Source organism: Hydractinia symbiolongicarpus, chromosome 10 (genome assembly GCF_029227915.1).
Source record: "Hydractinia symbiolongicarpus strain clone_291-10 chromosome 10, HSymV2.1, whole genome shotgun sequence".
Classification (NCBI taxonomy): domain Eukaryota; kingdom Metazoa; phylum Cnidaria; class Hydrozoa; order Anthoathecata; family Hydractiniidae; genus Hydractinia; species Hydractinia symbiolongicarpus.
Genome location: NC_079884.1, coordinates 13,788,425 through 13,814,648, shown reverse-complemented (window position 1 = coordinate 13,814,648; position 26,224 = coordinate 13,788,425). Strand labels below are relative to the sequence as shown.

Below are 26,224 nucleotides of genomic sequence, written 5' to 3'. Positions count from 1 at the left end.
AAAGTAACATTTTTTTGTATTCGCCAAATTAAATCCCCGTCAAATATTCCATTTTGGGCATTCGCCAAATTAAATACACGCCGAAATTTATCCACTTAAGGTAGTGTCATGCACGATTTGGATCAGTTTGAGGGACTAGCAAAACAAGTCAATGCAATGACTTCAATCTCAATTGATCGTTATTTTTTTAAAGTAGGTCTGCTGAGAACGTTCTGTTTATTTATCTACGTCCAGATTGTTCATGGAGTTTTAAATTTACTTTCAACGAAGCAGAAGGAATGTATCCTGAACCATTCATTTGTGTCTCGCGAACAGGGTTAAGACCACCACGAGACTCTCCAATGCTCGGCGTTGTGAAATCAATAGCTTTTGCATCAAACACTCCTTGTCTTCTGCCAGGGGATTGCAGACCAATTTTGTACATGTAATTCTATTCTTCTTGCTTGCGTATAGTCAGTTATCAAAATTTTGGCGGGTATTTAATTTGGCGAATTTCGCCAAATTCAATCCTTGCCAAAATTAATCCACTTAAGGTAACCATGAAAATTTAATCCAATTTTGTGGCGCCGTAGATTAGTGGTTATAGCTCTCGTACTCTGTGCGGGAGACCGGGGTTCGATTCCTCTTGACGGCGATTCAACATGGGCGAGTGAATGTTACCATAGCCCCGGGTTAACCCAAGCCATGTGAGGGAAATTGGGAAGATGGCACACTGTGTGGGCCGTTGGATGTTGCCGGGAGTTGTCTAGTAGAGCGCGGGCCCTAATTGGGTCTGCGTCGCTCAAAATGAGCATTAAATACTCTAGGACTCTCCATCTAAGCCATGGCCCCTCCTGGAAATAATAGACAGGGTATATCCCTCGATATTTGTGAGGCTAGCCATGTAAAATATGCACATCTATCTATCTATCTATCTACCACCTTCTGTCCACACACCCTGCCAACAAAAGCTGTTGAGTCAGAAAACCTTAAGTAAACGATCCAAAAAGTTGTCTAAAGCTGAGATATCAAAGATAAAGCGAGAACGCCTTCCATGGACACTGGAGCCGCTTTTACCAAAAATTTATGGATTCGATGTGTTCGGAATAGAGACAATAGACCCGTTGCCTAAGCATATTTTTTATGGCGTGCCAGACGAAGACATCGATAGAAAATGGGGCGAGGATAGACTCAGGAAATACAAAAACAATAAAATAAGACTGCAGAAAATGGCTGACGCAAGAGTGTTCACGAAATGTCATAAACCAAGAAATCCAGACAAGATCCCGATAAGATATCGTGAAACTGCAGAGCAGTATGTTCATAAGGTTTATAATGGGATTGTGTGGAAAGATGAAACTGAACATAAGACGCAGAAAATGAAGAATATTCCTCGAATTCGACATCCTGTGGACTCTGGTAGCTATCCAAATAATAGTGTAAACGAGAATGAGATGAGCTCTTTGCATAGGTAATGTTGCATGTACACCTACATCAATGTGTACACTTTTTTTAATAAGAAACCCAATTATTTGTTTCAGCCTGGAATTGATTATTTAAACCTCAAATGTTTCTTCATTTTTCTTTATTTGATCCTGAAAAAAGCTTTTATCTACGGCCTTGGTATATATGAACGGCCTTAAATGACGTACAAAGGACTACGTATAGTTATTATAGGAGCAGAAGAGCCCTAGGGACAAGGTTGGGTTTTCAGTCAGTTTATTTATATTATCATTTAACTAAAGTATGTAAAAATACGTTTGTTAAATCTTCCGACCACTTTTTTAAATTGCACTAACCCCGCTCCTAGGCCTTTTTGCCTTTTAATGAATATTGGGCAAAGAGGTTTTAACACCAGGCAACTCTAATAAGAACCAGGATTCTAGTCAAATACCAATTATTGAGTCGTCCAGTGTTTTTAGGTCTTTTAATTAATTAACCACATAGGAGACAGTATAAACATAAGTGAAACATGTTTTATGTGAAAAATATTTTGCAGGTATGCGTGGAAAGGAAAATATAACAAACTAACGAAACGTTTACTCAGACTGAAAGATTGTAGAGAAATCAACTTACAAGACGAAGTTGGGAGGTAGGTCAGTGATTCCAAGTTTTTCTTTCTTGAGGCGTTGACTAACATTTTACCATGTGCGTGGGCCAAGTCTGCTTTTCTATCTCTTACTTAATTTATAGCTGATTGGGTTAAAATTGTACACCGATTATGCTAAAATATAGAAAACTGTAACTTCAGCTCCTTTTGAATTTTGTGCTTCCAAAAATTTAAAATCCGTAATGCTTTGAATTTTTGTACTTTGGTTTTAAACATTGGCAAGTCATCCATGATAAAGTGGTCTAAATGTTGTTATTTAACATTGTCACATAGGACACCGCTTCATATAGCTGCATCATGGCAATGCTCAAAGATTCTGAAATCTCTTCTTAAATGTCCAGGCATTTTGATTAACCTTGAAGACAAGGATGGGAAAACACCATTACATAAGGTAGGTATTTGCATTCCAAGCCATTTGAAAATTAGTTTTGTAGCATGTCCATCCCTTGCGTGCAGAACAGGATGTAGAAAAACTGATCCGGTTAAAAGTATGGACTCAATTGATGTATTTAACACTGAAATAAAAAAAAGTGAACAGCATTCTCGTCCCCAGAGCTCTCTGAGATGAACCTCAAGGTTTATCTCAAGGAGCTCTGGGGACGAGAATAAATAAAGCCTACTCTCTGTGGTCTCATATTTAGCAATCCCTATCCTATTTTATTTTCCATTTCCTCAGAAGTAAGATTACGTTTTCGTAGTGTTGTAACACACATGTATAACGGTGATAAACTTTAGGCTGTAGAAGCGAAGGATCTCGATTGTGTAAAACTACTTGTACAGTGTGGTGCGATTGTACGCAAACCAGCACTCGACAACAGAAATCCTTTTGAGTATGGCTTACAAGAATATGGCGACGAAGTGTTTGATATATTAAAGTATTTGTATCACGAAGGAGGGATAAGCAGTGAGAGAAAGTATGAAGGTCAGCTGACATTTTTACATCTTGCGTGTCTCGTCAGAAAAAGAGTAAGTACGGTGCAAATCATGTCGGAAATGATCGCGTCAGGAGAAGTTGTCAACGCCACAGAAGGAATGGGAAGGTATTGTCACATTTCCTTACTTATTCAACAAACTTTAGCATGTTATTCAAACTCTGTTCCCAGTTTGTTTACTACCTGAAATTTTTGTCGTACAGTTGCGCCATATTGACCCAGGAGTATATAGGAGCGAAAGTGCAAAGAGAATCATTGTAGTCTCGTTGTGGTGTTATTATAAGGTTAAATCAATCCCTCATTCTCATTCCCAGGATTTCTTACCTTGTACCGTTATCACAGTGTCTTGGAAAGGCAAAAAGCCCTGAAAACAAGGTTAAACATTGTGCCATGTTTTTAATGGGCTGTTGGACTTCCTTTAGAACCGCATTAATTTTAGCCACACAGATGGGCAAAGTGGATTTGGTGAATCTTTTACTTCAATGTAGTGCAGACATCCTTCACATTGACATGAATATGAAGGCGGCAATTCAATACTCCAAACCAGGATCACAGTAAGTGACTGTAGGTGAAATTCTTGTCGTTGTATGCGATATCAACCTTGTTTCCAGGATCGGTTTTCCAGAAAGAAAGCCGAATTGCCAAGGGCTTTCATAATTGACAAAGACGATGAAGTTGAAAATTACATTCCAGTTGAATCTATACGTCCTGAACACAGGTTTAGATTATTAGCAATGATGCATGGTATATCAGGACTCATTTGTGATTTTTTTTCTCCAATAAACATCTCATCATAAGTACCGATTACATTCTCCCATTATAATCGGAATTGCGAATCGGGTGAAACATTCTTAACTTTTCGCGCTTTCACTTAACTAAAACTTCTGCTGCACTATTTTCATGACTTGAACCTGCACCTTGTTATTTCTGTTCCCTTTCTCACATACAATTTGTGTTTAGAATTTACCGTCTTCTCAGAGATGCTGTAAATCGTCACAAGCAGAACGACAGCGAAGTTTCTCACGGATATTAAATAGAGATGATTGGAAAGCAAAAATTTATACACGTTTTTTTTTTTATTCCAAGATTTAAGCAGGACAAGACTTCTACTCTATGAAAATTACGCTGGATAAATATGCACACATAACTCGTTTCAAAACCATTTTAAAATTATTTGTTCACGAGTAGAAATCTTTCTCCAATAGGAAAATCACAATCTTTTTTTTTGTATTTTTTATGCATTTTATGAATACACAAATAAAAGGATTTACACTTTTCTCTATCTTCCTCAACCGTGTCAACATTCGCGTGAACTATTTTTTGCGCATTTCGGTCAAATTCGCGAATAGTTTTACTTAAAAAAAACTTTATAACGACATTCACGAAGTGTATACAAGCAAAAATGGATACTCTGTGTAATATACACTTTTAAGATTCTTTTCGTGAAATATACATTCTCGAAAATTTATACTCACTATTATATTTTAAATATATTTCAACCTCGTCCCCATCACTATCAGTATTCTACAGCCATCCTATCACAAGATCAAATGCAAGAGCCCTGGGACGAGATTGAATATATATGGCATTCGTAAAAAAAAAACTACATGCGATTAGTTCTTCTTACTCTGCAAAAATAAATACTCGTGAAAACAAGCATATTAAACAAATTAACGAACATTCTTAAATATCAAATCCCTTAAAAGAAGAAAAGTTAGCGTGAAATAAAAAAATTGTTAAATTTAGCGAGTTAACTTCGGGGTAGATTAAATTTGACTAGCGCTGCAGAAAGTTGTAATAATTTAATTGAATCATATTAAGTACTTCAAATGGAAGAAAGCTTTTGCGGGAAAATTTTCTTCCCTGAACGCAAACCCGTCTATTTACCATAATTTATTTTGTCGAAGGTTGTGTGCCTAATTTGTTTTTCATTTTTGAACAAATTGATCAACTATGTATTAATATGCGTGGAATTGATTAGGCTAATTACGAGTGACAAAATTACTCGCCAATCTAGCCAAGTTTACCTCACGCCAAAAATTCCCGCTCAAGATACCTTGAAAGGCAAAAATTAAATAAAAAAGTTATAAAATACAAAAAATAACAGCAACTAATATATATTTAAACTTAAAACGGTCTTCGAATAAGAACCCAAAGTTTCCACAGTAGTAAAATAATAAAGGGCATTTTGTTTGAAACTAAAATTTACAAAAATATTATCCCTCCTTAACAATTACTAAACCCCTAGTTCTAATCGTGTTTATTGAAATTTCAAAGAGTGATTCTTTAATGGAAAAAAAAAAGTCTTTAGTTGAGCCACACAATATTTTACATTTTCGCAGTTGCAACACCACTGCTCTGTTACTTCCTTTGTGGCTCTATTTCTTAATAATTGCCTTCAAATATGCAAAAAGTTTTGGATCAAATAATGCACCGTCTATTTTAGCTTTCTTAAATGAAACCTTGGCTTGTTTGACCATTTGAAGAAATGTCTCCGAACTAGAACCACTAACGAGACCTCCGCCATGACCAAAATTCATATTAGATCCGGCTTCTTTTCCTTTACACTGGCGAAAGTCACAATTCGTCAAGTCAGCATAATTAAAATTCACTTGAACACCGATGCCAAACTCACACCCATAAAAACTCGCACCAACCAAACAAGCATTTCGAAAAGACACGTTATGAAAAAATGTCGAATGGGCGAATGATATTCCATTTAATCTTTTATTAGTAAAATTCAAGCTGCATTTGGTCATATTCTGACTAACGAAGTGAGCTCTTCCAACTGGATCGTATTCTCCACTAGTCGGGATGTCATGCAAATAGTTCGAAGGTAAAGACGAAGTGTTCATATTGACTGAATCAGTAGAATCCCCACGAACCAAAGTAGACATCATCTCTGTTATTTCTTCTTGGGTATAGTCAATTTTGTCCACAGGAATGTCAAGAGCTTCGCTCAACATTTCTTTAAGTCCAACAAGCTGATAAAAATCTGCCTCACATCGAAGCTCCTTTAATATAGCTATATTTTCTGGTAGATCCGAAGGGGAGGTTATAACGCCGCGCAAGTAATTCAATATGTATCGAAAGTGTGTCCCATCTCGGTCAATGAAATACGAACCATCGTCGGACTTTATAACATTATGTCTTCCTGAAAACATGACAGCAATCATCGAGTCTCGATCTCGACATAGTGTCACCTTCGACGTTGTAAACATATGTCCACCAACATCCAGCCTGACTTTGCCTTCTTGGATTTCATAAAGATTATTCATCTGTTCCTTCTCAGATTCAAATTCCTGAACCAAAGCAATAGAAGATTAGTCAATCAAACTTAAATAACGCAATACACCCATAGTTAGCTCCCTATAACTTAAACACCGGATAACCCAAACTTTCATGATCTCGAACCATTTCCTTGGCTCCATCGAACTTTCGTTAATATCTTCCTATAAAAAAGTCCAGTTAACTAGAAACTCGAATAACTCGAACATCCGTTAGCTCGACCAATTTGTTGTCGAGTTGCGAGGGTCAAACATTTTCATTTAATTTTTCGATTACCTAATTGGGTAAAAACAATTTGACATAAAAAAAATAAGTAAAATTGTTTAGTTGTTAAAAAAATTAGTCAGTTTTTACCAAATAAATTTTACAGGCATGGTCACCTTTTGCTGGTTAATTTTACCAAAATGGTCACTTCTACTGAATTCTTTTGGAAGTACTTCTTAAGTTAAATTATATGCACAGAAATTTATAACAAACTCTTTTTGAATATCAATTTAGGTAAAAATTGCGACTGTGCAGATCCAACGTTCAGGCATTTGGGTTGTTAATGCACTAAAAATGTAAAAGTAAATAACGACAAAACTGAGTCGACAAAAATTAAAGTTGGTAAAAATGGTTAGTCGGCGATAAAAAGTCGGCATTGTCTGTGCAAAATGTTAGTCAGTGAACAAAAGTTTGTTCACTTTTTTTCTTTTTACCGAAACGTATGTAAGGGTATTTCTTGCGAGAGGGGAAAAAGTTTCTTCTATACAGAGATACCAATTTCTCAAATATTCACTGAAATTTAATTTGGCGCAGGCCTGAAAACATAAATCTAACAGATGTAAATTTTCGTAAATTCGGAATTTTCGCAAATTTGTGAGGGTTTTTTGGAATTAGTCCGAGTATATATCTTTCTCTAATGACTACCACTTTAACATTATTATAAAAGCTACACAGGATAGGTAATACTAAACAAAATCTTGTTTCATAGAAAACCATTACATGGTGTTTTTATTTCATAAACATGACATTTATAAGCATCTGTAGGCTTAAATTTGGTAATTTATAAAAATATGATAAGCATTATATGAAGCCTAAGAAAAAATTGCGAAGGTTTTATATTTTTTTTGTTTCATAAGCAGTTTTTCTTTTTATTCTTAATGTCTGAATTAACCACTATGTAGTGAGATTTAAGTTGTAATTACTAATGCCGAAAATTCAAATGCAATATTTTTTTACAAATAAGCTTGAGCCTGATCATGTGTTTTTCATAAGCATATTCCAATAAATCTTTTTGCCATTAAGCATAACCTGAGCATATATTAAGCCTAAAAATACTTTTCATAAGCATCCTTAAACCTTATTTTGGAATTTCAATTGCTTATTAAAAACATGTAGCTGCACAAAAGATGCTTTAACTTTGTGACCTTGTGCAGCAAGGGCAAAATGCAGACATGCCATCAACTGACCATAACTCTTGATACCTCAACTTCAAGACATCAAGATACAGACCCATACTAAAGTGCTTTAAATTCTCCATCCGAAATAATGTTGGAGAAAGCAAAGGGGAAATTACGGACCCTAAGGGTTTATTTTTATCGATTCTTAATTTTGATAAGAAATTGTTTTCCTTAATATATAATAAAGTGGTCAAACCGACGATGAAAGAGCTGCAGCGGTGATTCTGCTAAAATTTACATTTTTTGAGAAATCAGGGAAAAACTTTTTCTACCTCCTAATTTAGATGTATGTCACCTAATTAAGGTGTATGATACAGCTTATTTAGGAGATCTCCAAATTAAGCTAACAGCTTAATTAAGAGGATTTCCCTGACTGATGGTGGCTTTAGGAATTTAGTGTTGGAGGGTTCTAAGCTGATATCGCAATACTTTGAATCTGATATAGTGAATTTTATTCTATTTTAAGTCAAAAGTAAAATATCCAGACAAAATGAAATCATTGTTCCAGGGAGGTGTTACTCATAGAATAAGAAAATAGCTAAATTGTTTTGATGGTCAAGAAAAAGAACATTTACAATCATTTGACCTTAAATATTTTACAGTCAGGGATAACCGCAAATTAGGCTATTACGTCAAATTAGGATAGTAGCTTAGTTAGGAGATTTTCCATAGACTAGTTAGGAGATCATTTCCTATTTAGGAGATGTGTTTTCTTCTTTTATGATTATCTCAAAAACCATGTCTGGTCGCGCCATCTTCTTTCAGAGCTTTGTTGCTCATTACATCATCTTCGTTTGAGCAAAATTTTTTATAGTTTGCTTCATGGGACTAAAAATTATACGTCAAAAGTCTTTGGATCGGCTAATTAGACGAGAAATAGTCTATTTAGGCTACGTGCCACCAGGTTGAAAATATGCGCGCAGGAAATTTAGCCGTTTTTTAGAAGCAATCGTGGCCGTAAAACAAAGAAACCGTAATACAGCGCATGTGTTCTTAATCAAAACAAACTAAACGCTATATCTTCTGACAGTGCAAATAATAAAGAAAAATATATTTGGACCATCAAAAGGGGTCTATAGAATGTTTTTAGCTAATAAAATCATTGCGATTATGCAAAAGAACAGCGATAGGAAGCAAAAACCATGTTGATAGCCTAATTAGGAGACTAATTAGACTATTATAGCCTAATTTGTGGTTATCCCTGACTGTTTTATAAGATGAGGTTAGTAGAGGGTAGCTAACTGCTACAGCTGTAAAAACTGACATTGTAAGAAACATAATTACATCATAAAAATATAACGTGCATAGAAAAAAGATGGACAAGAAAAATGACAAATGGTAGCTAGCTGCTAGCTACTTACCTGAATTTTTAATGCATATTGTTTCTCTAATTCTTCTTTTCTCTTATTAAACTCTACTTTTTTCTCTTCCACTTCTGCATATCTTTTCTGATAATTGTCTTCTAAAACCTTTTCTCTCTCTTGAACTTTCTTGATCATGGAAGCTTTAGATTCTTCAATTTGTGCCAGCATTTGTTTTACTTCTTCCTCCTTTTTGCGAATTTTTGTGATCAATTGATCACAATGGTATCTCACTTCATTATGCCACGAACTTACAGCGTTTACGGGATCTTTTAATTCTGGCACAATTACCTCATCCAAATCCAAAGATCTCAAGAAATTTTCATCATCAAGTTCTTGCTCGTCGACCATTTTTGTTGTGTTTTGATAAATGACTTTTTATATTTCCCACATAATATTTTAAACAAATGAGATTCTAACTTTCATTGCTCTTCATAGCAATGCTCTTTTCTAAGCAACCTCTTTTGCACACGCTTATTTGCCATAAAATTCAGACTTCATGTCGTGTTTCGAATTATTTTGTGTGGGAGAGTGTACCGAAAGTTACTAAAGTGCAGTAGTTTCCCTCAAACATTGTCGTTGTATGTGTGTCATTTGCTAATCAACATTGCTTGCATAAAGTCATTAACACAGGTTTGTAAAAAGCCGCTTGGGAATTTCCTCAAAAAAGAAGGCTTGTGCTGAACAAAGATATATATCACGAGCTCGTTGCAGGGTTTCTTCGCATGAAACTTTTTTTGAATATTTAGGAAATCTTGCAAAATTTTTAGGAGGCCAAACTGCAACACGAACATCGAAACAATTTTCACAAAAACCGAACGAATTATATATAAAATACTACACGTCGTGTTTAAACAGGAAATGTGCTTGACTTTTCTATTCATATGCAGGCCAAGAAAAAAAACTGAATTCTATCGTGCAAGAAATTAAAGAACCCAGTTATTATATAGATAGACTCCCCAAAAAATCAGGGACCGCATCATTTCATCCCAATTCCAAACCTCATCCCTAGGGTTCTTTTTTACATTTTTATATCGGGATTCTAATATAAAAAAGTGAAAGAACCCTGGTGACGAGGTTTGAAATTAGGACGAAATATTTACGCGTTTCCTCATTTATTTTTGGAGTTCAAAACTAGTTAGTTCAAAAGGGGATCAGTAAACTTTGATTTTTTTTCTGAACTTTTGAAAGATTTAATACAATTTTTATCCCAATTTCGCTATACCCGAACTTTTCCAGTCAACCAGAAATTTTCTGTCGCGATTTTTAAAGTAACTTTTGATAATGATGTGGTGAATACACGTAACGTGTTGCTTTATCACAATATCTCAACCTCGTTACCAAGGGTTCTTACTTTTTTGACATTGTAAGCTCTGACAACAGCCAAAAAGAACCATGGGGACGAGGTGGCACAACATCTCAATCATTAAAGATACGCCTAAAGAGACTTTCTGAAAATTTAGAATTCGATTCCGGTTTTAGACATTTAAAATATTATTTTCAGCAAGATAGCCGTCAACTGGTAAATAGAATCTTTCAATCTTCTCAATATTTCCCGAAGTGGCAGCTGTGAAAGTAACTATAAGAAACATAGTGTTTCTTATATAAAGACCTGCAAAGGCAATATGTAAAATCTAATCCATCCCAAGGGCGTTGACAAAACAACTGTTTAATAAATAAGTATTTTCTCGCACAAACACGTACATGTTATCTCCTATTGTGCCTATATAAATTACGTATGATATAGTGTCGACTGCCGTACACTGACTGATTTCAAAGAAGCACCACAATCATCTCTGAAACAGTGTTAAACTCGACAGTCATAAAGTTATTCCAGAGAGCACCGTTAAAATTATGCATAATATTCACCACACGTTTTTTATCAGAACACGGAGCTGTAATTTGTTGCTTATTTTACAAGTCTGAAATATCCTTCTGCTTGAAGGGTCGGCTTTCACTAAAGGCGTTCTTGTCGCATCTCTCAAGTATTGTTGGATGCGCATGCCCAAATACGGGGAGTTGGGAGGTTCGGTTTTGAATGCTTTAATGAAAACCGACCTTAAGCAACCCTAGCAAAAGAATAAAAATCGAATATTCACAACAAAATTCTGCCTCTGACGTTAAAATGCTAAGTATTACGTAGTAAATAGATGTGTCAACTACACCTGCTTAGCTGCCACACTTGCGTTGAGATATGACAAGTGAAGGAATTTGATACAGGCTAAATTAAAGTTAATACTAAGAGTATCGAGGCTAAATAAGAAACATACTGCTCTATAAAAAACGTATTATCAATCTCAGCATGCGCTACAGGTTGACGAGGCGAGTCCAACATACAAGCTGTGACTCAGTGCAATAAAAATTGTACACCGGTTACTTAGAACAGTTGAGGTGAGCGTCAGTTACGGTGACAATGGTGAAAAAGCGTAAAATTTAAAACAAGGCTTCTTGTACCTAAAAAGTTTATCATTGTCAGTGAGTCTAAAAAATAATTATTTACCTTCAACAGAAGACTCTTTACAAAAACTTTTAAGTATATATAATATATAAATATTGTACAATAGCTATTTTTAGTAACCCTGGACCTTGCCAGTGTTGGATAATGCACCTGCACCAGCTCCGTACCCATACCCTTTTGGTCCAAATAGTCTGCCGTAGCATGCTATAAATAGATAAGTTAAGTCATAACGTATAAAGTAACAAAAATAGCAGTAAAAGGAGTGCTGTTAAAGGATATATACAAGAATATATACAAACACGCAAGAATAGCCTACTGTCCAAGGTTTTGGACCACGGGCTAAATAAGGTATTTTTAGAGCAATCTTTAATCGTAGAATAAAGCTCTCGTTTGAATCATATGCCGGCTAAACCCCGGACAATTTTTCTTAAAAGCATTTTTTAGTCTACCCTTAAAAGCATTTTTTAGTCTACCCTTAAGTATTTTGGTTGCTAATTCTCCGATTTCACAATTATGGTCAAGTCCGCAAAATTAAAAAGTCGCACAAATCCTACCGAAATCTTATTTTTTTGCAGACATCCAGTGTATAGCATTATTACTACAGTAATTTTCAACATTGTCTTTTAGATACAGAAAGATAATCCACCAAAATAATTTAACGCCAAAAGGCCAGATTTTATCTTTTCGCGAGAAAAAAACGCACGCGATTTCTACATGTAGAAATATGCTGCAAATTGTACTCCAAAAAAAACAACAGATTTCTGCATTCTTTTTTACGCTTTGTTCGCTAGACGCAGTCTCAAATACATTGGCTTTAACTCTGATAGGCTAACCTTCTTCAGAGCATTTAACCTCCAATGTGCTTAAATTAAGCTAGAACTGAGACTTTATTTACGTTTACGACATGCTCACTGTTTATGCTCTGCTTAAATATCTTAGCTTCGTCTTGCAAAAAATTTCATGTAGTTTATCAGATGGCACTGCAAGTTACACATGAAATTTAAAATATTCACGTGTTTCATGTTATTGTTTCGCAATGTTTCGACATACCTTGGCAATATATATCTTGCTCTTCAATGCTTTCCTGGACAGTTGTGGAGTCCAGTCTTTTGTTGCAAGATTTACATAAAAAACAGGATTTGTGCCAAGACTAAACAAAAATAAAAATTATCGTCATTCACGTGGGATGCGATAATGGCTTCCACACCTTGATGTTGCTATGGCAACCTGATGTTTACAAAAACACAACCTACTTACCAAACTACTCTTACAAAGAAAAAAAAAATGTTTCACAATAAGTATGCTTGTTACACTGACTATCTCAAATAAGCGATAAAGAGGGGTTAAATATATAATGGCACGTGGGTGAAATAAGATATTTAATGTGTTTATCATATAAATGCTTTTATTCTCCACCTACACAACAGACGCTTAAGAAATCAAAATTTAATTAAAAATATAAAATAGTACTCCAAGAAACGCACCAAGCCAGCTGCTATTTGTTCTTCTGCAGTGTAAACCGAGCCTCCACACCGGCCACACTCATTCCCACCTAAATATTTGTTGTTATAAAGAGCTTCACTCAAAGGAGCGTTATCGGTTGCCCAGCCTTTGTCACCGCCATCCATGCTAAGTGTACCCGCGCCCGCGCCATAACCGTACCCTTTTGGACCAAAGTTTTTTCCATAGCATGATTTGCAATAAATTTCGTGACCTAAAAACAAAACACGAGTTACACTGCGACAATGGTTTAACGATATAATGATGTTGAAATTAGAAGACAGGAGGGCGTGATTAGAAAAGCGCATTTCAGGAAAGCACAAACTCACAACTACTTGCTAAAGAGGATACCTGCGTAACTTCTTTAAAATACAACTCGCGGAAAAGAAATATACATAAATAATTAATAATAAAACTATTATTATTTGTGCATTCGAGATTTTCAACGTTTTTGAATAGTCACTTCTAATTCATTCTACCTGTTGAAAACTATAAGGAGGTGTACAGTGTAAAAAAGTCACAGCTGCCAACCTTAAAGTTCATTTTATCATAAAACAGAGCTGAAATTTGACATCGAGGTGCATCTGGGTAATCAAGGCACAGCACTTTCGCAATGAGCAACGCATATTTTAGCATAGCCCCAAAGAGCCTAAAAGTAGTGCTTATTTCAGTTCATGTTGGTTTCATATTTAGATAATGAGTCACTGTAAATAACATTTTCTAGTAGCGAAAGACGGAGCTTAGACGCGGATATGAATGCTGTTGAAGAAATGAGAGATTTAACAAAAAAATCACCGTTAATTGTTTTTGAAATAATAATTTGAGTGTAGAAAATAAAAGTATTTAATAAAATTTAAAATTTTATATTTGTCGTTATCTTTTCTTATTGGTGAGAAGTGTACATTTAAGAAGATGAGATGATAGCGCGAGTTATTATGTGAGGATTGTGGCTAGGCGTCTATTAACAAGTCGTGATGACGTTATTACCGACACTTTAGTTAATCCAAGCCTATTAAAGAGAATGACAGTTGTTTTAAAAGCATACTAAAAGCTTCTATCATTAAAACCATCTAAATCAGAGGATTGCCGATAAAATGTACCACATACAATGACGTTTGTTGTGTATGGAAAGAATAAAAACAGGGCGTCCAAACTTAGTACACGTTTTTGTTCATAAGAATAAGCTTTATAATATTTTATAAGAATAATTGTTTAGAACAAAAGAAAAACAAGATTAATAACCAGCCTGGTTTAAATGTTGAAAATTGATTCTGTTTTCCTGATTCAAAAATAAATTTTCCTTGCAGTGAATGCCACGGAATAAACAACTTCGACCCTATTCCTTAAGAACAGAACTTGGACTTACTTTTCATGTTTTCAGCAACCGTTGTGGACTGGAGGGTTTTATTGCAAAGTTTGCAGGTGAAACAGGGTATGTAGTGCCACGATTTACCAGCTGCAAGCCTTTCCTCCGCAGTGTACACAGACTTGCCACAACGACCACATTTAGGTGCACCACCAAATCGAGGCTTCGTTGACATTTATGTAAAAATTAAATATATACTTCCTTTGAAAATAAAAGATGTTATTTTAAAGAAACTCTATGAAAATCACCATAAAAATGCTTGTGCAACTTTTACATTTGATACGCTTAACATCGTAAATAACTTCTTTTTTCTTACATGATGGCAACCACATAAAACAAACATAGAAGCAACACGAACAATACACAGTTTTTTTGTCAATAAAAACACTTCAAAAAAGAACAACAACTCCATGATACTAGCCTGTGATTTACTTAAGATCACGGACGTTTTTGTTTAAACAGATTTTATACAAAAAAAGTTTGTAAAATAAATAAATAAATATATATCAATACAAAAACAAAAAAATTGTTCGAAATGCCAGTGTTTAGTTAACATCAGTAAACTTGCAGAAAACAAACAATAAAATATAAAATCATATAAAAAATATCATGAAGTCTTACGTAGATGCCTCCTAATAGAATAAACTAGAAACAGTTTATATATGCTTTTGATATGTCGACCTGGTGTAGGCATAGAATAAGCAGGAACGTTTTAACCTGCCTAACAGACAGTATATAGCGAAAAAGGAAAAAATATATATATAAAAAATAATAAAAATAAAACTTCAACCAAAAACAAAACAGGAGCATATTTTTGTACGTGATAAATCAAAATAATTTCAACGACAATAATATCCTCTTTGCTTGTAATCTTCCGTTCTATCATTCTGGTAAGCTAAAAACTAGGTTGGTAAAAACTTAGACGTATGAAAAGTTATTTAAAAAGCATGTGATAAAGTCCCATGCAATATTTTAACACAAGCAAATATTCAAGATACAAAACTAATAGAGAGATCATGCAATCCTACCTCTATGGATTATATCACAGTTTTCCACAATTATAACACCCTGTGAAATCCCCTTAGAATGTCAACTATTTCCATTGAACAGCATCCTAATGTTTTATTCAACTACAGTCATTGAATTGTTATCTTTATGTGAAAAAAAAAACGTGTACAATACCACCAGCAGTTCATAACTATACATTTTTGTTTATATCATTGTAATAATATACATATATAATTTGTTAATAGTATTTTATATACATCACTTTATTGTCATATTCCACTACCCACCATTTTATAAAACAAGTCCATCAAACATTGCAGACACAGATGTGAAAGAAATCATTGCATCGAATTACCAACATTTTTAAAATTTAGATTTCACCAAAATATAATTTTTCTACACAATAACTTCCACGCGTAGAATCTCATATCGCGAAAATATAATTAAAGATGAACATTGTGTTCCATATGCATAATTCTCGTATTTGGAAAAAAAAATTGAAGAGAAATTGTGTACATTAGAAACAGTAGACATGACTAATCAAAATAAACAATGAAACATTAATAAAATATATATGAAATGAGAACGAATTATTAAAACATGATCCTTCCACAATAAATAAGAGGATGAATGTCTGATCTCTTTTATATTTACATTTTTTACACCAAACATGGTGCGTCTAAACGACCGTTAAGTACAGACATTACGATATCGTTCACAATAAAAATATACAATAGTAAATAAAATATGCAGACTACATCTTATAAATAACCAACTAAAAAAAACAAAAGAGTTAGTTTAATCCTGGATTTTGTAAACAAACCCTTCCTTTGTTAAAAAATCAAATAACAAGACAAACTTAATGAAAATATGAAATCTTTGCCTACATAACATACAACCTAAACAAACATATCATATTTAAACAAATTAATTTCTGATATTATATTATATTATATTATACATATATGAATATATGTGCTCTTACCAAATACCAGCTCGACACCAGTCTAAAGGTTATTATCCAAACGCTACTGATGCTATCAAAATGGTCAAACATTAAATGACACAGCCCAATATCTTTGTATTCCACATTGGTATAAATTAATATAGCAACTATCACATGTTGACACAAACAATGCTTTTCTTTTTTAAAAAAAAATTAAAACGACAATTGTTGAGAGGAACTATAATCAATAAAAACAATGTGATTACCTGAAGCTTAGCGATGATTTTGAAAGGTTATACGTTTTTGTTTTTTTAAAAGATAGATTCAGAGATAAGGTTGTAAGCCAATAAAAATCTATGTCACTGTACTGTTATGTCCTCATTCCGTCTAATATTGCAACACAAACTATTTTTTTAATTAAGAATTTTCACAGTTATAATGAGTTTCTGTCTTGCAACAATTAGAAGTCAATTACAGAACATTAAAAAAAATTCTTAATGACTTCAATCAATACAAAAAAAACGTTTATCATATCACATCCACACAGACAATGATATTGTATAAAAAATAAAATTTTCCCATGAACAAACTTATCTTTCTTTACAAAACAAAAAACAGATGCTCAGCATTCACATTATTAGTACTATAAGCCACTCACCCAAACTCTTTTGAGCAAACAAATATTTCGTGACTGACAGATAAGACATTTAAATGACATTTAATCAATTTGTGTCATACAGTTTTACAATAACCTTGTCACAATACAACAATCTTTGATAAGTCCTGCTTTCTATATGAACTGTGTATTATAAAATCATAACTGGGAAAAAAAAGTTTGAATAAGTGAAGTTTTTCCCTTTCTTAGAGTACTGTAAAATTCCACAGAAAAAAATCGATGGAATTTAATTTTGTGGGTGGTAAAAAATTGGTGGTGAAAGTTTCAACACCATTAGGTTACCAAGAGTATCTTTTTCTTTGATAAAGTCAACACTGAAACGAGTCTCGTGGGTTGAAGCCCAGGGTTGTAAGTCAAGGATATACAGAGCTCTTCCACTATAGTTGTTTGTCGTTAGCAGATGCAACATACATTTACCTAAACCATTGATAGGAAAAAAAAAATTGCGTAGGTCTTATGTTTGAATATTCTACTTACTATTACTGTAAAGCGGGCTAACACTTCTAGGAAGTAGGAATAAATATTTTGCAAAACAGTTTTCAAATATACATCATTTTATGTATGCATTTATTCATGAAATTTTGTGCCAGTTTAAATTTCTTGCATCTTGTTTTGCACGTTTAATTTTGATGAAACTTAGATTAATGCATATTTAATCTCATCAAGGGCAATACGGTAACTAACATGAATTCACAATTATATTTAATTTTAGGATTAAGTTCGGCTGGGGAAATATACTATACTTTAAATATCATATTTATTTTTTTCATTGTATGCCTTTCAAAAGAAATATTCCACACACATCAAGTTTTATGCATACCTAAATACGTGAAAATTTATTATTTTAATGCAATAAATTGCTTAAGTAGCAGCTTTGAGTGGAAATTTGACAAAATATATAAAGGTACACTTTCGCTTTGGCCTTGTTTACTAGTTAAGTGTGGTGGCTGCAATGTCATTTATTGTAGTAAAACTATTCAGCACTTTAAGGTCAAGATGTACAAGCACTTTGCACCTTACTGAGAAAATTTCTAGAATCCATGCTTTTTGATCTTTATTGTAAAATTCATGAAAGATGCATTTTTAGTAATCTTAAAAAGATTTTTATACTAAATAAGCACCAATTAAACTTAAAAGATTTTTACTGCTAATTCGAATAATTATGGTATCTTGATTTTTGAGTCTAAAAAGCTCTACACCACAGTTCAAAGCAGGCAGCCAATTAGTGCACCATGCAGAGATACCGAGTCTATGATATCTCTGTGACTTCACTAAGGTAAATAGCACATCTCTTGAGTTTCAAGTTCTTACACGAAAAAAGAATATAGAAAATAAGAGATTAAAATTCTTATTTATATTTTGCCTAGTCTGGACTCATTGGACACTACCTTGTAATTATTAAAAATAATTTGATGTTTTTTTCCAACCAACTTATACCATTTTCAAGGGCTTTTATGACTAGGGGCATAAAATTAGGTTAAAAAAGTTTACGTTTGTAGATCAAAAGAAGAGAATAAGTTTTTTTGGCCCTTGTAACCCTGGGGGGGAGGTGGTGCCAAGTGCCTGCAGGTCATAAATCCTGAACCACTTATGCTTGAGTGATAAAACTTGACACAATTGTAGAATGTCTTAGTACAAACTCATTTAGGTAACAGAAATTAAATGATGCCATAGGGATCAGAAATGACGCCATATAATTTTTCTGAAAAATAAAATGTTCTGGTCCTGATAATACAAAATTCTGGTCTGCATTATGTACACGTTGTGGTATGTATCCTTGGTAACACAAAAACATTCACTAGCATATTTAAAACTATTTTAGAACAAAAAAATGCAACAAAACTGTTTTATATTGACTTGCTGAAAACAAAATTCAAGAAAAACAGTCCATGCCTTCAAAAAGGGCGGGAAATTTCAAGAAACTAAAATTTTTTACAAAAATTTTTTGTTTCAGAATCTATAATAAAAGTTACGAAAGGTCACCAAATTTCAAATTCAATGTCATGCACAAAAAGAGATATGCCCAATTGAAATTGCCACTCTTATGAAAAAAGTTTAAATTACAAATCCTGTTCTTCAAATGTTGTTTGTATCACCTAAATTTCTGTAACGGTTATTGCAACAAAATAACCATGGTATCAATGGCATGTGACCTACAGTTCTCCCAGAACACAGCTGCAAAGTTGTCTTCTCTACAGTCAGCAATTTTTTGCGAATTGACTTAATTAAAACTCTGAGTTTTTTCTCTTTGCAATGAAAAGTTATCCTGCCTACTTATGTTATTTTGAACAAAATATGTTTTCCTAATATCTGTGAGAAAACTGAATTTATTAAAAAAGAAAGCAAATTAAGGAATTTTTAGACATCATTATAATAATTAAGCCTCTAACCTTTAGTCTTTGTTGAAACTTTCTAGAAATCTGTCTTCCATACTACAATTTCTTGTACACTGCCTTGCACATTAATACCTTTCTTACAACCAATCTTTGGTACCTTCTACTGTATAAACAGGTCAGTAAAATTGCCCTACACTTTATTCTGTACAACAATAAATATAGTTAATGGCACCCTTTGATACAATGTTCAACTGGTCCGTGCTCAGGAAATTATTGAATACTAGTCGAAAAAGCCCGTGGAAACATCAAAAAAAAAATTTAACTGTGAAAAAATTATTTCCTAACTTTTTTAGGCAAAGATTTTTTCTAACATTCCTTTAGAAGAACTTCAGTAAAAATCACTTTTTCTAAGCATAAAAAAGCATTAGAAATCAAAAACAACTGACTTTAGTTAATTTTCCTTATTTGTACTAGCCTTTGCATATTCAATTTTTTTCTCATAAAAAAACAAACAGGTGGGATATCATTTAGGATTGGACCCGATTGTAAATAATGACGTCACATCGTACAAAAAGTTTGAGCGAGCACAGGAACATTTATGTTAAACTTATATAGTTTACATTTAAATCGCTTTTTGTATGTACTTTACCTTTAAATCTTAAAAAAAATAGTTACTTGTTCTATGTTTGATGTATATTAGGAAAGCTGCTCTTATGATCCGTGAAACAAAACTGCGTCATTGCCTTACAGTACAAGTCCCGCTTAGTTTGTGTACAGCAGATGGATCAATGAGGAAGGCCAACAAAAGCGAACTCCAGAAACAGATATTCTCAAGAAGTACAGAACAGAGAGTGTTTGAAAAAAGCAAAACGGCGTTAATTGTTGATTTTATAGCACTGATAAGAAAAATGACTGACATTCCTGTCAACTATGAAGATTTTTCCTGGAAAGTTTTATCTTTGTTACCAAGAGGATATGATTGTGTCGATATTGTTGATGACAGCTATTTTTCAAACTCAATCAAAGATGCTAAGAGAGCAAAAAGAGGTACATCGTAAAGTATCGTCATTAAATCAGCAAGATCCAAAGTGCCAAGAGAATTTTTGACGTTTTTGTCATGTGGCGAAAACAAAACAAGAAGACTTATATAGCTCATTTTCCAGACACTGCAAGCCATAGAAGCCATTAAATGCAACACATTTGTGCTTTCAAGAGAAGATGAATGCAAGTTAGTTGCTTTGTCAGAAATTTTTGAGTTTGACAGGTTGCTAAGTACACAGGAAGAAGCTGATACAAAAGTTGTGGCACATGCTGTGGAGTACTTACATCAATCCCAGAAAACACCATGTCATTGTCAAATCACTCTCAGGCGACACAGACATCGTCATATTGTGCCTATCACTTTTAGTCAATGAAAAAGATAGGGTAATTGTTGACAGTGGGTGTGGAAAAAGCAGGAAACACATCTTCCTTGGAGCAATTGATTTATCGTTATCAAGATGTTTAGCATTGATTGATTGCATGCTTTTACAGGCAATGATTATTTATCTTCCTTTTTTTGAAAAGAAAAAGCAATCTGTTGAAAAATTCTTGAAAAATATCAAAGGTTTTAAGCATCGTTTGCTGATCTTGGTTCTGATGAAGAGTTATCAGAAGACTTGTTCAAGCAGCTGGAAGAATATGTCTGTTTGCTGTACAGTCAAAAATTCAAAAGTGTAGATGACGCATGATGGCAACTCTTTCATAAAAAGCATAGAAAATAAAATAAAATAATCGCAACACTACCACTTTGCAAACAAGTTTTAAAGTTACATAGCAAAAGGGCACATGCTGTGGCATACTTGTGGAAGAGAGCTGTTGATCGTAAAACTGAATTCCCAAATATAGAAGAACATGGATGGACAGCGGAGGGTCAAATTCATTGGCTTGACGAGGCATTCCCAGAGGATTGGGAAGAACTTTTGGAGGAGTAGAACGATTACGAATCAGAGTTTGGCAGTGACATGGAAAGTGACAGTAACGCAGAAAGTGACTAAGAACGATGATGGGAATGATTACTGATTAGTCGATTTAAGTTTTTTTATTTTTGTCATATTTGTTAAATTTTTTTGAAAAAAAATCACAAGCATAGTCAGGGTGACCACTAATAAAATGAGAACAAAAGTAAGGATATTAAGGAGAATTAAGGAGACAAATTTACATTTTTTAGGAATATAACGTGGTGCTAACAGAAATTTTTTTCCTTTTTGGGTGGTACCTGACCCCCTCCAGGGCCTGGTCTAAATAATGTTTTGTACATTTTGATATTAAATAGAAGAACATTTATACCTATTTCCAATACAAACACTGATAAAAAACTTATCTAGTTAGACATGTCTTTTTCATAGCACTTGTCAGTTTCTATTATCACAGAGTGTGAGGAACTGAAAAATCTCGGTGTCATATTATCCACCAACTCCTCATTTCATTCCCACATATTGAAAGTGGTAAATGACAGTAAAAACATTAAATAGAAGAACATTTATACCTACTTCCAATACAAACACTGATAAAAAACTTATCTAGTTAGACATGTCTTTTTCATAGCGCTTGTCAGTTTCTATTATTTGTTTTTTTTTTAAAAATTTTTTTTGATGGAAGGACCTACCAGATTTGATGAAAGGACCTACCAGTCATAATTACAAGACATCTTACCAACAATGCAAACAGTAAGTAAACAAAACTTTTAGAAGGTGAGCTGGCGAGCTTACGGACTTTCTGCACGATGTCACGTATGTTCATTTATTGGGACCTAATCCTCTTGGCTTTACAGGACCTTGAAAATTATTTGAAATTAAAGATATTTCCAAATGCCGTAACGGTATAAGTGAAAATTTTTAACAACTGTAAAAGGTTAATTCTGACATACTTATGTATTGTCTTACCAAAATAACAATTTTTCAAAAAAAAAATTTTTTTCTCTAGAGTGCCCTTTATTTGTTAAAGTTTCCAAACACTACAAACCATTATTTTCCTAAATTTATTATTTGAAACAAATCTTCCCTATAGACGGGTTTTAGCATGACATGTGTTGTTTATAATGCCCAGACCTCTTATGAAAATCCCCAGGCAAATTAACGCAGTTGGTAAGCTGTGGATCAGTCTATTCCAAACTTTATTTTTAGGTAGAGAGGCATCTTTTATTACTGTGGAAAGTTTATATCATTTCTTGAACATGATAGCTTAGTAGGCGACGTTTCTGGAGATCCTTCTCCCATCATCGGGCAAAGTAAAATGATGTTGAGCATGTATTTATATAATTACAGAGGATCGAAATTCATAAAAATTAACCAATCAGAAACGAGCTGATAATTACAGTTAATTACGGTAATTAACATTTTTGGACCTAGTCATAACATTGCCTGTCAATTTTTCTGATTTTTTCCGCGCATGCACACAAATCTGATATAAAAGTAAAAGACGTCTGTAGCTAGCTAGCCTTTAAAGACAAGTTTTATAAATACTTGTCACAGACACAGTTCCACAAAAGCAGAACCATACAGGAACTAAATAAACAACTCAGCACAGCCTCTCTTTGTAAAACCCAGGAGAGGTTGTTTACTTGTTGCTGTGTTGTTATGTTGAACTTGTGAGATATCCTGTGTAACTTTTTTATGAAAAAACACAAGCTCCCTGCTTGTGTTTTTTACTTTGAATATATGTTGCTGCTCCCCTAATAGACATTAAACAAAAAAAATAGGGAAAAAACTTAATGCCATATCTTGCTATCACTACTTTGAGTAAAAAGAATTGAGCAACAAACAAACAAAACTTGCTATTTGTTTAGTTGTGATTTTTTTTGTGTGAAATCGGGTCGGTTCTGTTCTGCCCAGATTGCGAAAACGGCCTGTTTACAACCGGGACAGCCGGATTATGTACACATGATCTGATTATGTTTTTTTTGCACTGGTTATGTAGTGGTGACCGGATTATGAACGCTGATATAATGACTGGCCAGGCAGGCGTGATTGGCATTTTCTTCGAACTTTTGTGAATTAAACATTCTCTGGAAGATAGAACACCCCTAAAAACTAGAGATGGCGGAAGAAAAAAGTCTCGACGTAATTCTTAGTTTAAAACTAATCTTGTAGTAAATACATTTCAGCATAATATACTTTGAAGTAACTAAATTTCACGGAACCTAAATTATTCTTTTTGCGGGAATTAAGTTTGGTGAAAAGTTATTAAACTTGCGAATCCCAAAATTTAGTATTTGCCGCGAAATTTCGTTTCATTTGAGAGCAACAACAACTTTGCCACCAGGGCTATTCGCTTGTCAGAAGTGATGACGAATGATATAAAAGCGGTCGGCCCCGATTATATTTGTTCTATAAGTCTGGAATAATATTTGACTGTCATACATAAGTCGGCCTTCCCCGATTATGTGCGTTATAAGTGAGAAATAATAGAAAAATGCCATACATAAGCCGGTCGGCCCCGATTACGTTCGTTCTATGTCTCGAATAATATTTGACTGTGTCATACATAAGTCGGCCTGCCCCGATTATGTTCGTTCTATAATAAATGAGAAATAATATTACACTGTCGTATATAAACTGGCCTGCCCTGATTATATGTCCCTTTTATAAGTTCCAAATAATATTTTTTGAGTAATAAGCCGGCCTGTCCTGATTATGTTGCCCTGATTTTGTATTTTCTGCCCTGTTCTTAACCGGTGCAAGCTGCCGTACTTAATCAGGCCAATGTTCATTATCCGGGCAGAACAGTTCTACCGATCCCGAAGGATAGTGACGTAATGTGGTCATTCCCTTATGTGTGTGTGTGCATGTGCGGGTCGTCCTGAGGAAATGGTGGCGCGGGAAGCGAGACAGTAACTCATCTGGAAGAAAAAGTAAATAAAAAATATGGATCCTCAACTTATAACTAGTATATTTCAGCATACTTTGGAGCCATCTCCTGAGGCTAGGGCAGAAGCTGAAGCTCGATTAACCCAGGTAATCAATTTGATTTTTTAAAACGAAATATATGCTTCAAAAAAAAGCAAGGATGGGTGTGCAAAAAGCAGGCTAAATTTTCTTTCTGAAGAATTAGTTTATTTTTTTATTTCGTGTGTATGTCTGTATAATACTCTTATCAATCAAAGATCCCACCTTAATGATTTAGTTGAAAATGCAATTGGTCAGTCAGTAGTAATTGCCTGACAAGTTTTCATGCCATGTCATGTGTAGGCTAGCTAATGATGTGAACGGGAATGTGTATAGAAGAGTTGTGGTGTGACTCAATGTTTTGATTTCGGATTGAAACAATGAACATGCCACACATATGCACAAGCAAGAAATATAAACAACACATACATAACAACATTGAAAATAATGAATTAAAATAAAAAATAGGACTAAAGCTGGTAAAGTTTTGCTCATAAACAGAGAAGGTAATATCCTAGTTAACTAAGCTTTTTTCTTCGAGTTGATAAAATGAGTTTCTCTCAAACAAAAGCTTAAACGCAAACAAATGACTCAGTGGAAACCCCGAGTTTAAATTGAACACTGTGACTAATCGCTTTTCGGAGGCCATTTCATATTATCTGTGAGTTGTTTACTAAGCTTGGCCATACCTGACTCTAGTAAAAACTTTGTAGAATACTATTTTTTGTTAGGGTGAGGGAAACCACTTGCTGCAATATTCAGGATGAAAAGGGCTTTCCCCAATATTAATCACGTGAGCAGATAACAATAATTTGCCAATCAAAAAGCGCGGCCAGATTTTGGCTGCAGAAAAATTGTAATTTTTCCCACCTTAACTACTCCCGGTGGTAAGAAAAATTACGCTGGGTCTCCTGGTTAAGAAGGTAATAGTTTAGAAAGAAACAGATTCCAGTGCATTTTCAATCTTTTTTTTCCTAAAAATCTATAAATTAATGTAAATAGACAATTTGGTCTATGTAGTCCTTCTGGATGCGTGCACATGTTTGGGACAGGCCAATAGCCATATAAAGCCTTTTTTGGTCTTCCTTTTTTTGTAAATTTTTGGTGGCAATTTGATGAGGAAGAACCCTAAATTAAAAATTATTTTTTATATAACAATACGCAAGATCAGAATATTGCAGAGAATTATAGACTTTGGTATTTGCGGTTAAAATTCAAATCGTTATTATCTTCAAATGGCTTTAATTCAACAAGACTATTTACACCTTGTGTGTCAAAAAAGGGTGTTAAAAATAGTTAGAGCTGAACAAAAAACAAGCGTTGCAATTAAAGTACCGTTAATTCTGAAACACAAAATACAACAACGTCCTGATATAAGCTACTATATACCAACCCTCTCAAAAAGTAGAGAAACCCATATTACCATAGCAATTCATTGTATTCATGATATGAAAAAATATTTAAAATTCGTTGAATTGAATGACATTTAATACCACAGCCACCCAACAACATAGAGACACGTAATTATATGCCTGAGGCGATTCCAATTTAATTAGTTGTTCTACAACTAATAGTAATACAACTAATACAAAAAGTAGAGAAACCCATATTACCATGGCAATTCATGGTATTCATGATATGAAAAAATATTTAAAATTCGTTGAATTGAATGACATTTAATACCACAGCCACCCAACAACATAGAGACACGTAATTATATGCCTGAGGCGATTCCAATTTAATAAGTTGTTCTACAACTAATAGTAATACAACTAACACAAAAAGTAAAGAAACCCATATTACCTAAGCAATTCATTGTATTCATGATATGAAAAAATATTTAAAATTTGTTGAATTGAATGACATTTAATACCTTGGCCACCCAACAACATAGACA

At 33.9% G+C, this 26,224-nt stretch overlaps 4 protein-coding genes across 5 annotated transcripts in view; 2 read left to right on the top strand and 2 right to left on the bottom strand.

The window, feature by feature from the left end:
* Positions 1-541: 541 nt before the first annotated feature.
* LOC130612376 (uncharacterized) lies at positions 542-2,401 on the top strand. The gene is made up of 3 exons (XM_057433681.1): positions 542-1,450; positions 1,979-2,075; positions 2,363-2,401. The coding sequence occupies exons 1-2, from the start codon at positions 891-893 to the stop codon at positions 2,073-2,075; spliced, it is 657 nt and encodes a 218-aa protein (XP_057289664.1). The 5' UTR covers positions 542-890; the 3' UTR covers positions 2,363-2,401.
* Positions 2,402-5,122: 2,721 nt separating this feature from the next.
* On the bottom strand, positions 5,123-9,695 carry LOC130612344 (uncharacterized). The gene is made up of 2 exons (XM_057433649.1): positions 9,113-9,695; positions 5,123-6,323 (listed from the first exon to the last, which is right to left on the bottom strand). Exons 1-2 carry the CDS (start codon positions 9,461-9,463, stop codon positions 5,400-5,402), a joined length of 1,275 nt encoding a protein of 424 aa, XP_057289632.1. The 5' UTR covers positions 9,464-9,695; the 3' UTR covers positions 5,123-5,399.
* A 1,085-nt stretch (positions 9,696-10,780) lies between these two features.
* Positions 10,781-16,678, bottom strand: LOC130612038 (cysteine and glycine-rich protein 1-like). Of its 2 annotated transcripts, XM_057433326.1 has the most exons (5): positions 16,657-16,678; positions 14,437-14,637; positions 13,055-13,284; positions 12,621-12,720; positions 10,781-11,774 (listed from the first exon to the last, which is right to left on the bottom strand). In XM_057433326.1, the coding sequence occupies exons 2-5, from the start codon at positions 14,609-14,611 to the stop codon at positions 11,683-11,685; spliced, it is 597 nt and encodes a 198-aa protein (XP_057289309.1). In that variant the 5' UTR covers positions 14,612-14,637; positions 16,657-16,678; the 3' UTR covers positions 10,781-11,682. The 2 variants fall into 2 exon arrangements, with proteins under 2 accessions (XP_057289309.1, XP_057289308.1); XM_057433325.1 differs by lacking the exon at positions 16,657-16,678 and having other exon boundaries at positions 14,437-14,927.
* Positions 16,679-24,205: 7,527 nt separating this feature from the next.
* The window catches only part of LOC130612530 (importin-7-like), a 28,844-nt gene continuing 26,825 nt past the window's right edge, over positions 24,206-26,224 (top strand). Inside the window, exon 1 of the mRNA XM_057433850.1 lies at positions 24,206-24,396. Within this exon, the coding sequence (XP_057289833.1) occupies positions 24,307-24,396 (90 nt within the window). The 5' untranslated portion in view covers positions 24,206-24,306. The remainder of the gene's footprint in view (positions 24,397-26,224) is intronic.

Bases quoted from the DNA above. Each gene is read 5' to 3' on its own strand.
- LOC130612376 (XM_057433681.1), top strand. From the start codon at position 891: ATGCACATCTATCTATCTATCTATCTACCACCTTCTGTCCACACACCC. The intron at 1,451-1,978 runs GTAATGTTGCAT...AATATTTTGCAG, and splicing joins GAGATGAGCTCTTTGCATAG to GTATGCGTGGAAAGGAAAAT.
- LOC130612344 (XM_057433649.1), bottom strand. From the start codon at position 9,463: ATGGTCGACGAGCAAGAACTTGATGATGAAAATTTCTTGAGATCTTTG. The intron at 6,324-9,112 runs GTAAGTAGCTAG...GCTTTGGTTCAG, and splicing joins AATATGCATTAAAAATTCAG to GAATTTGAATCTGAGAAGGA.
- LOC130612038 (XM_057433326.1), bottom strand. From the start codon at position 14,611: ATGTCAACGAAGCCTCGATTTGGTGGTGCACCTAAATGTGGTCGTTGT. The intron at 13,285-14,436 runs GTAAGTCCAAGT...TTTTGTTTTTAG, and splicing joins GGTTGCTGAAAACATGAAAA to GTCACGAAATTTATTGCAAA. The intron at 11,775-12,620 runs GTATGTCGAAAC...ATCTATTTATAG, and splicing joins GCAAGATATATATTGCCAAG to CATGCTACGGCAGACTATTT.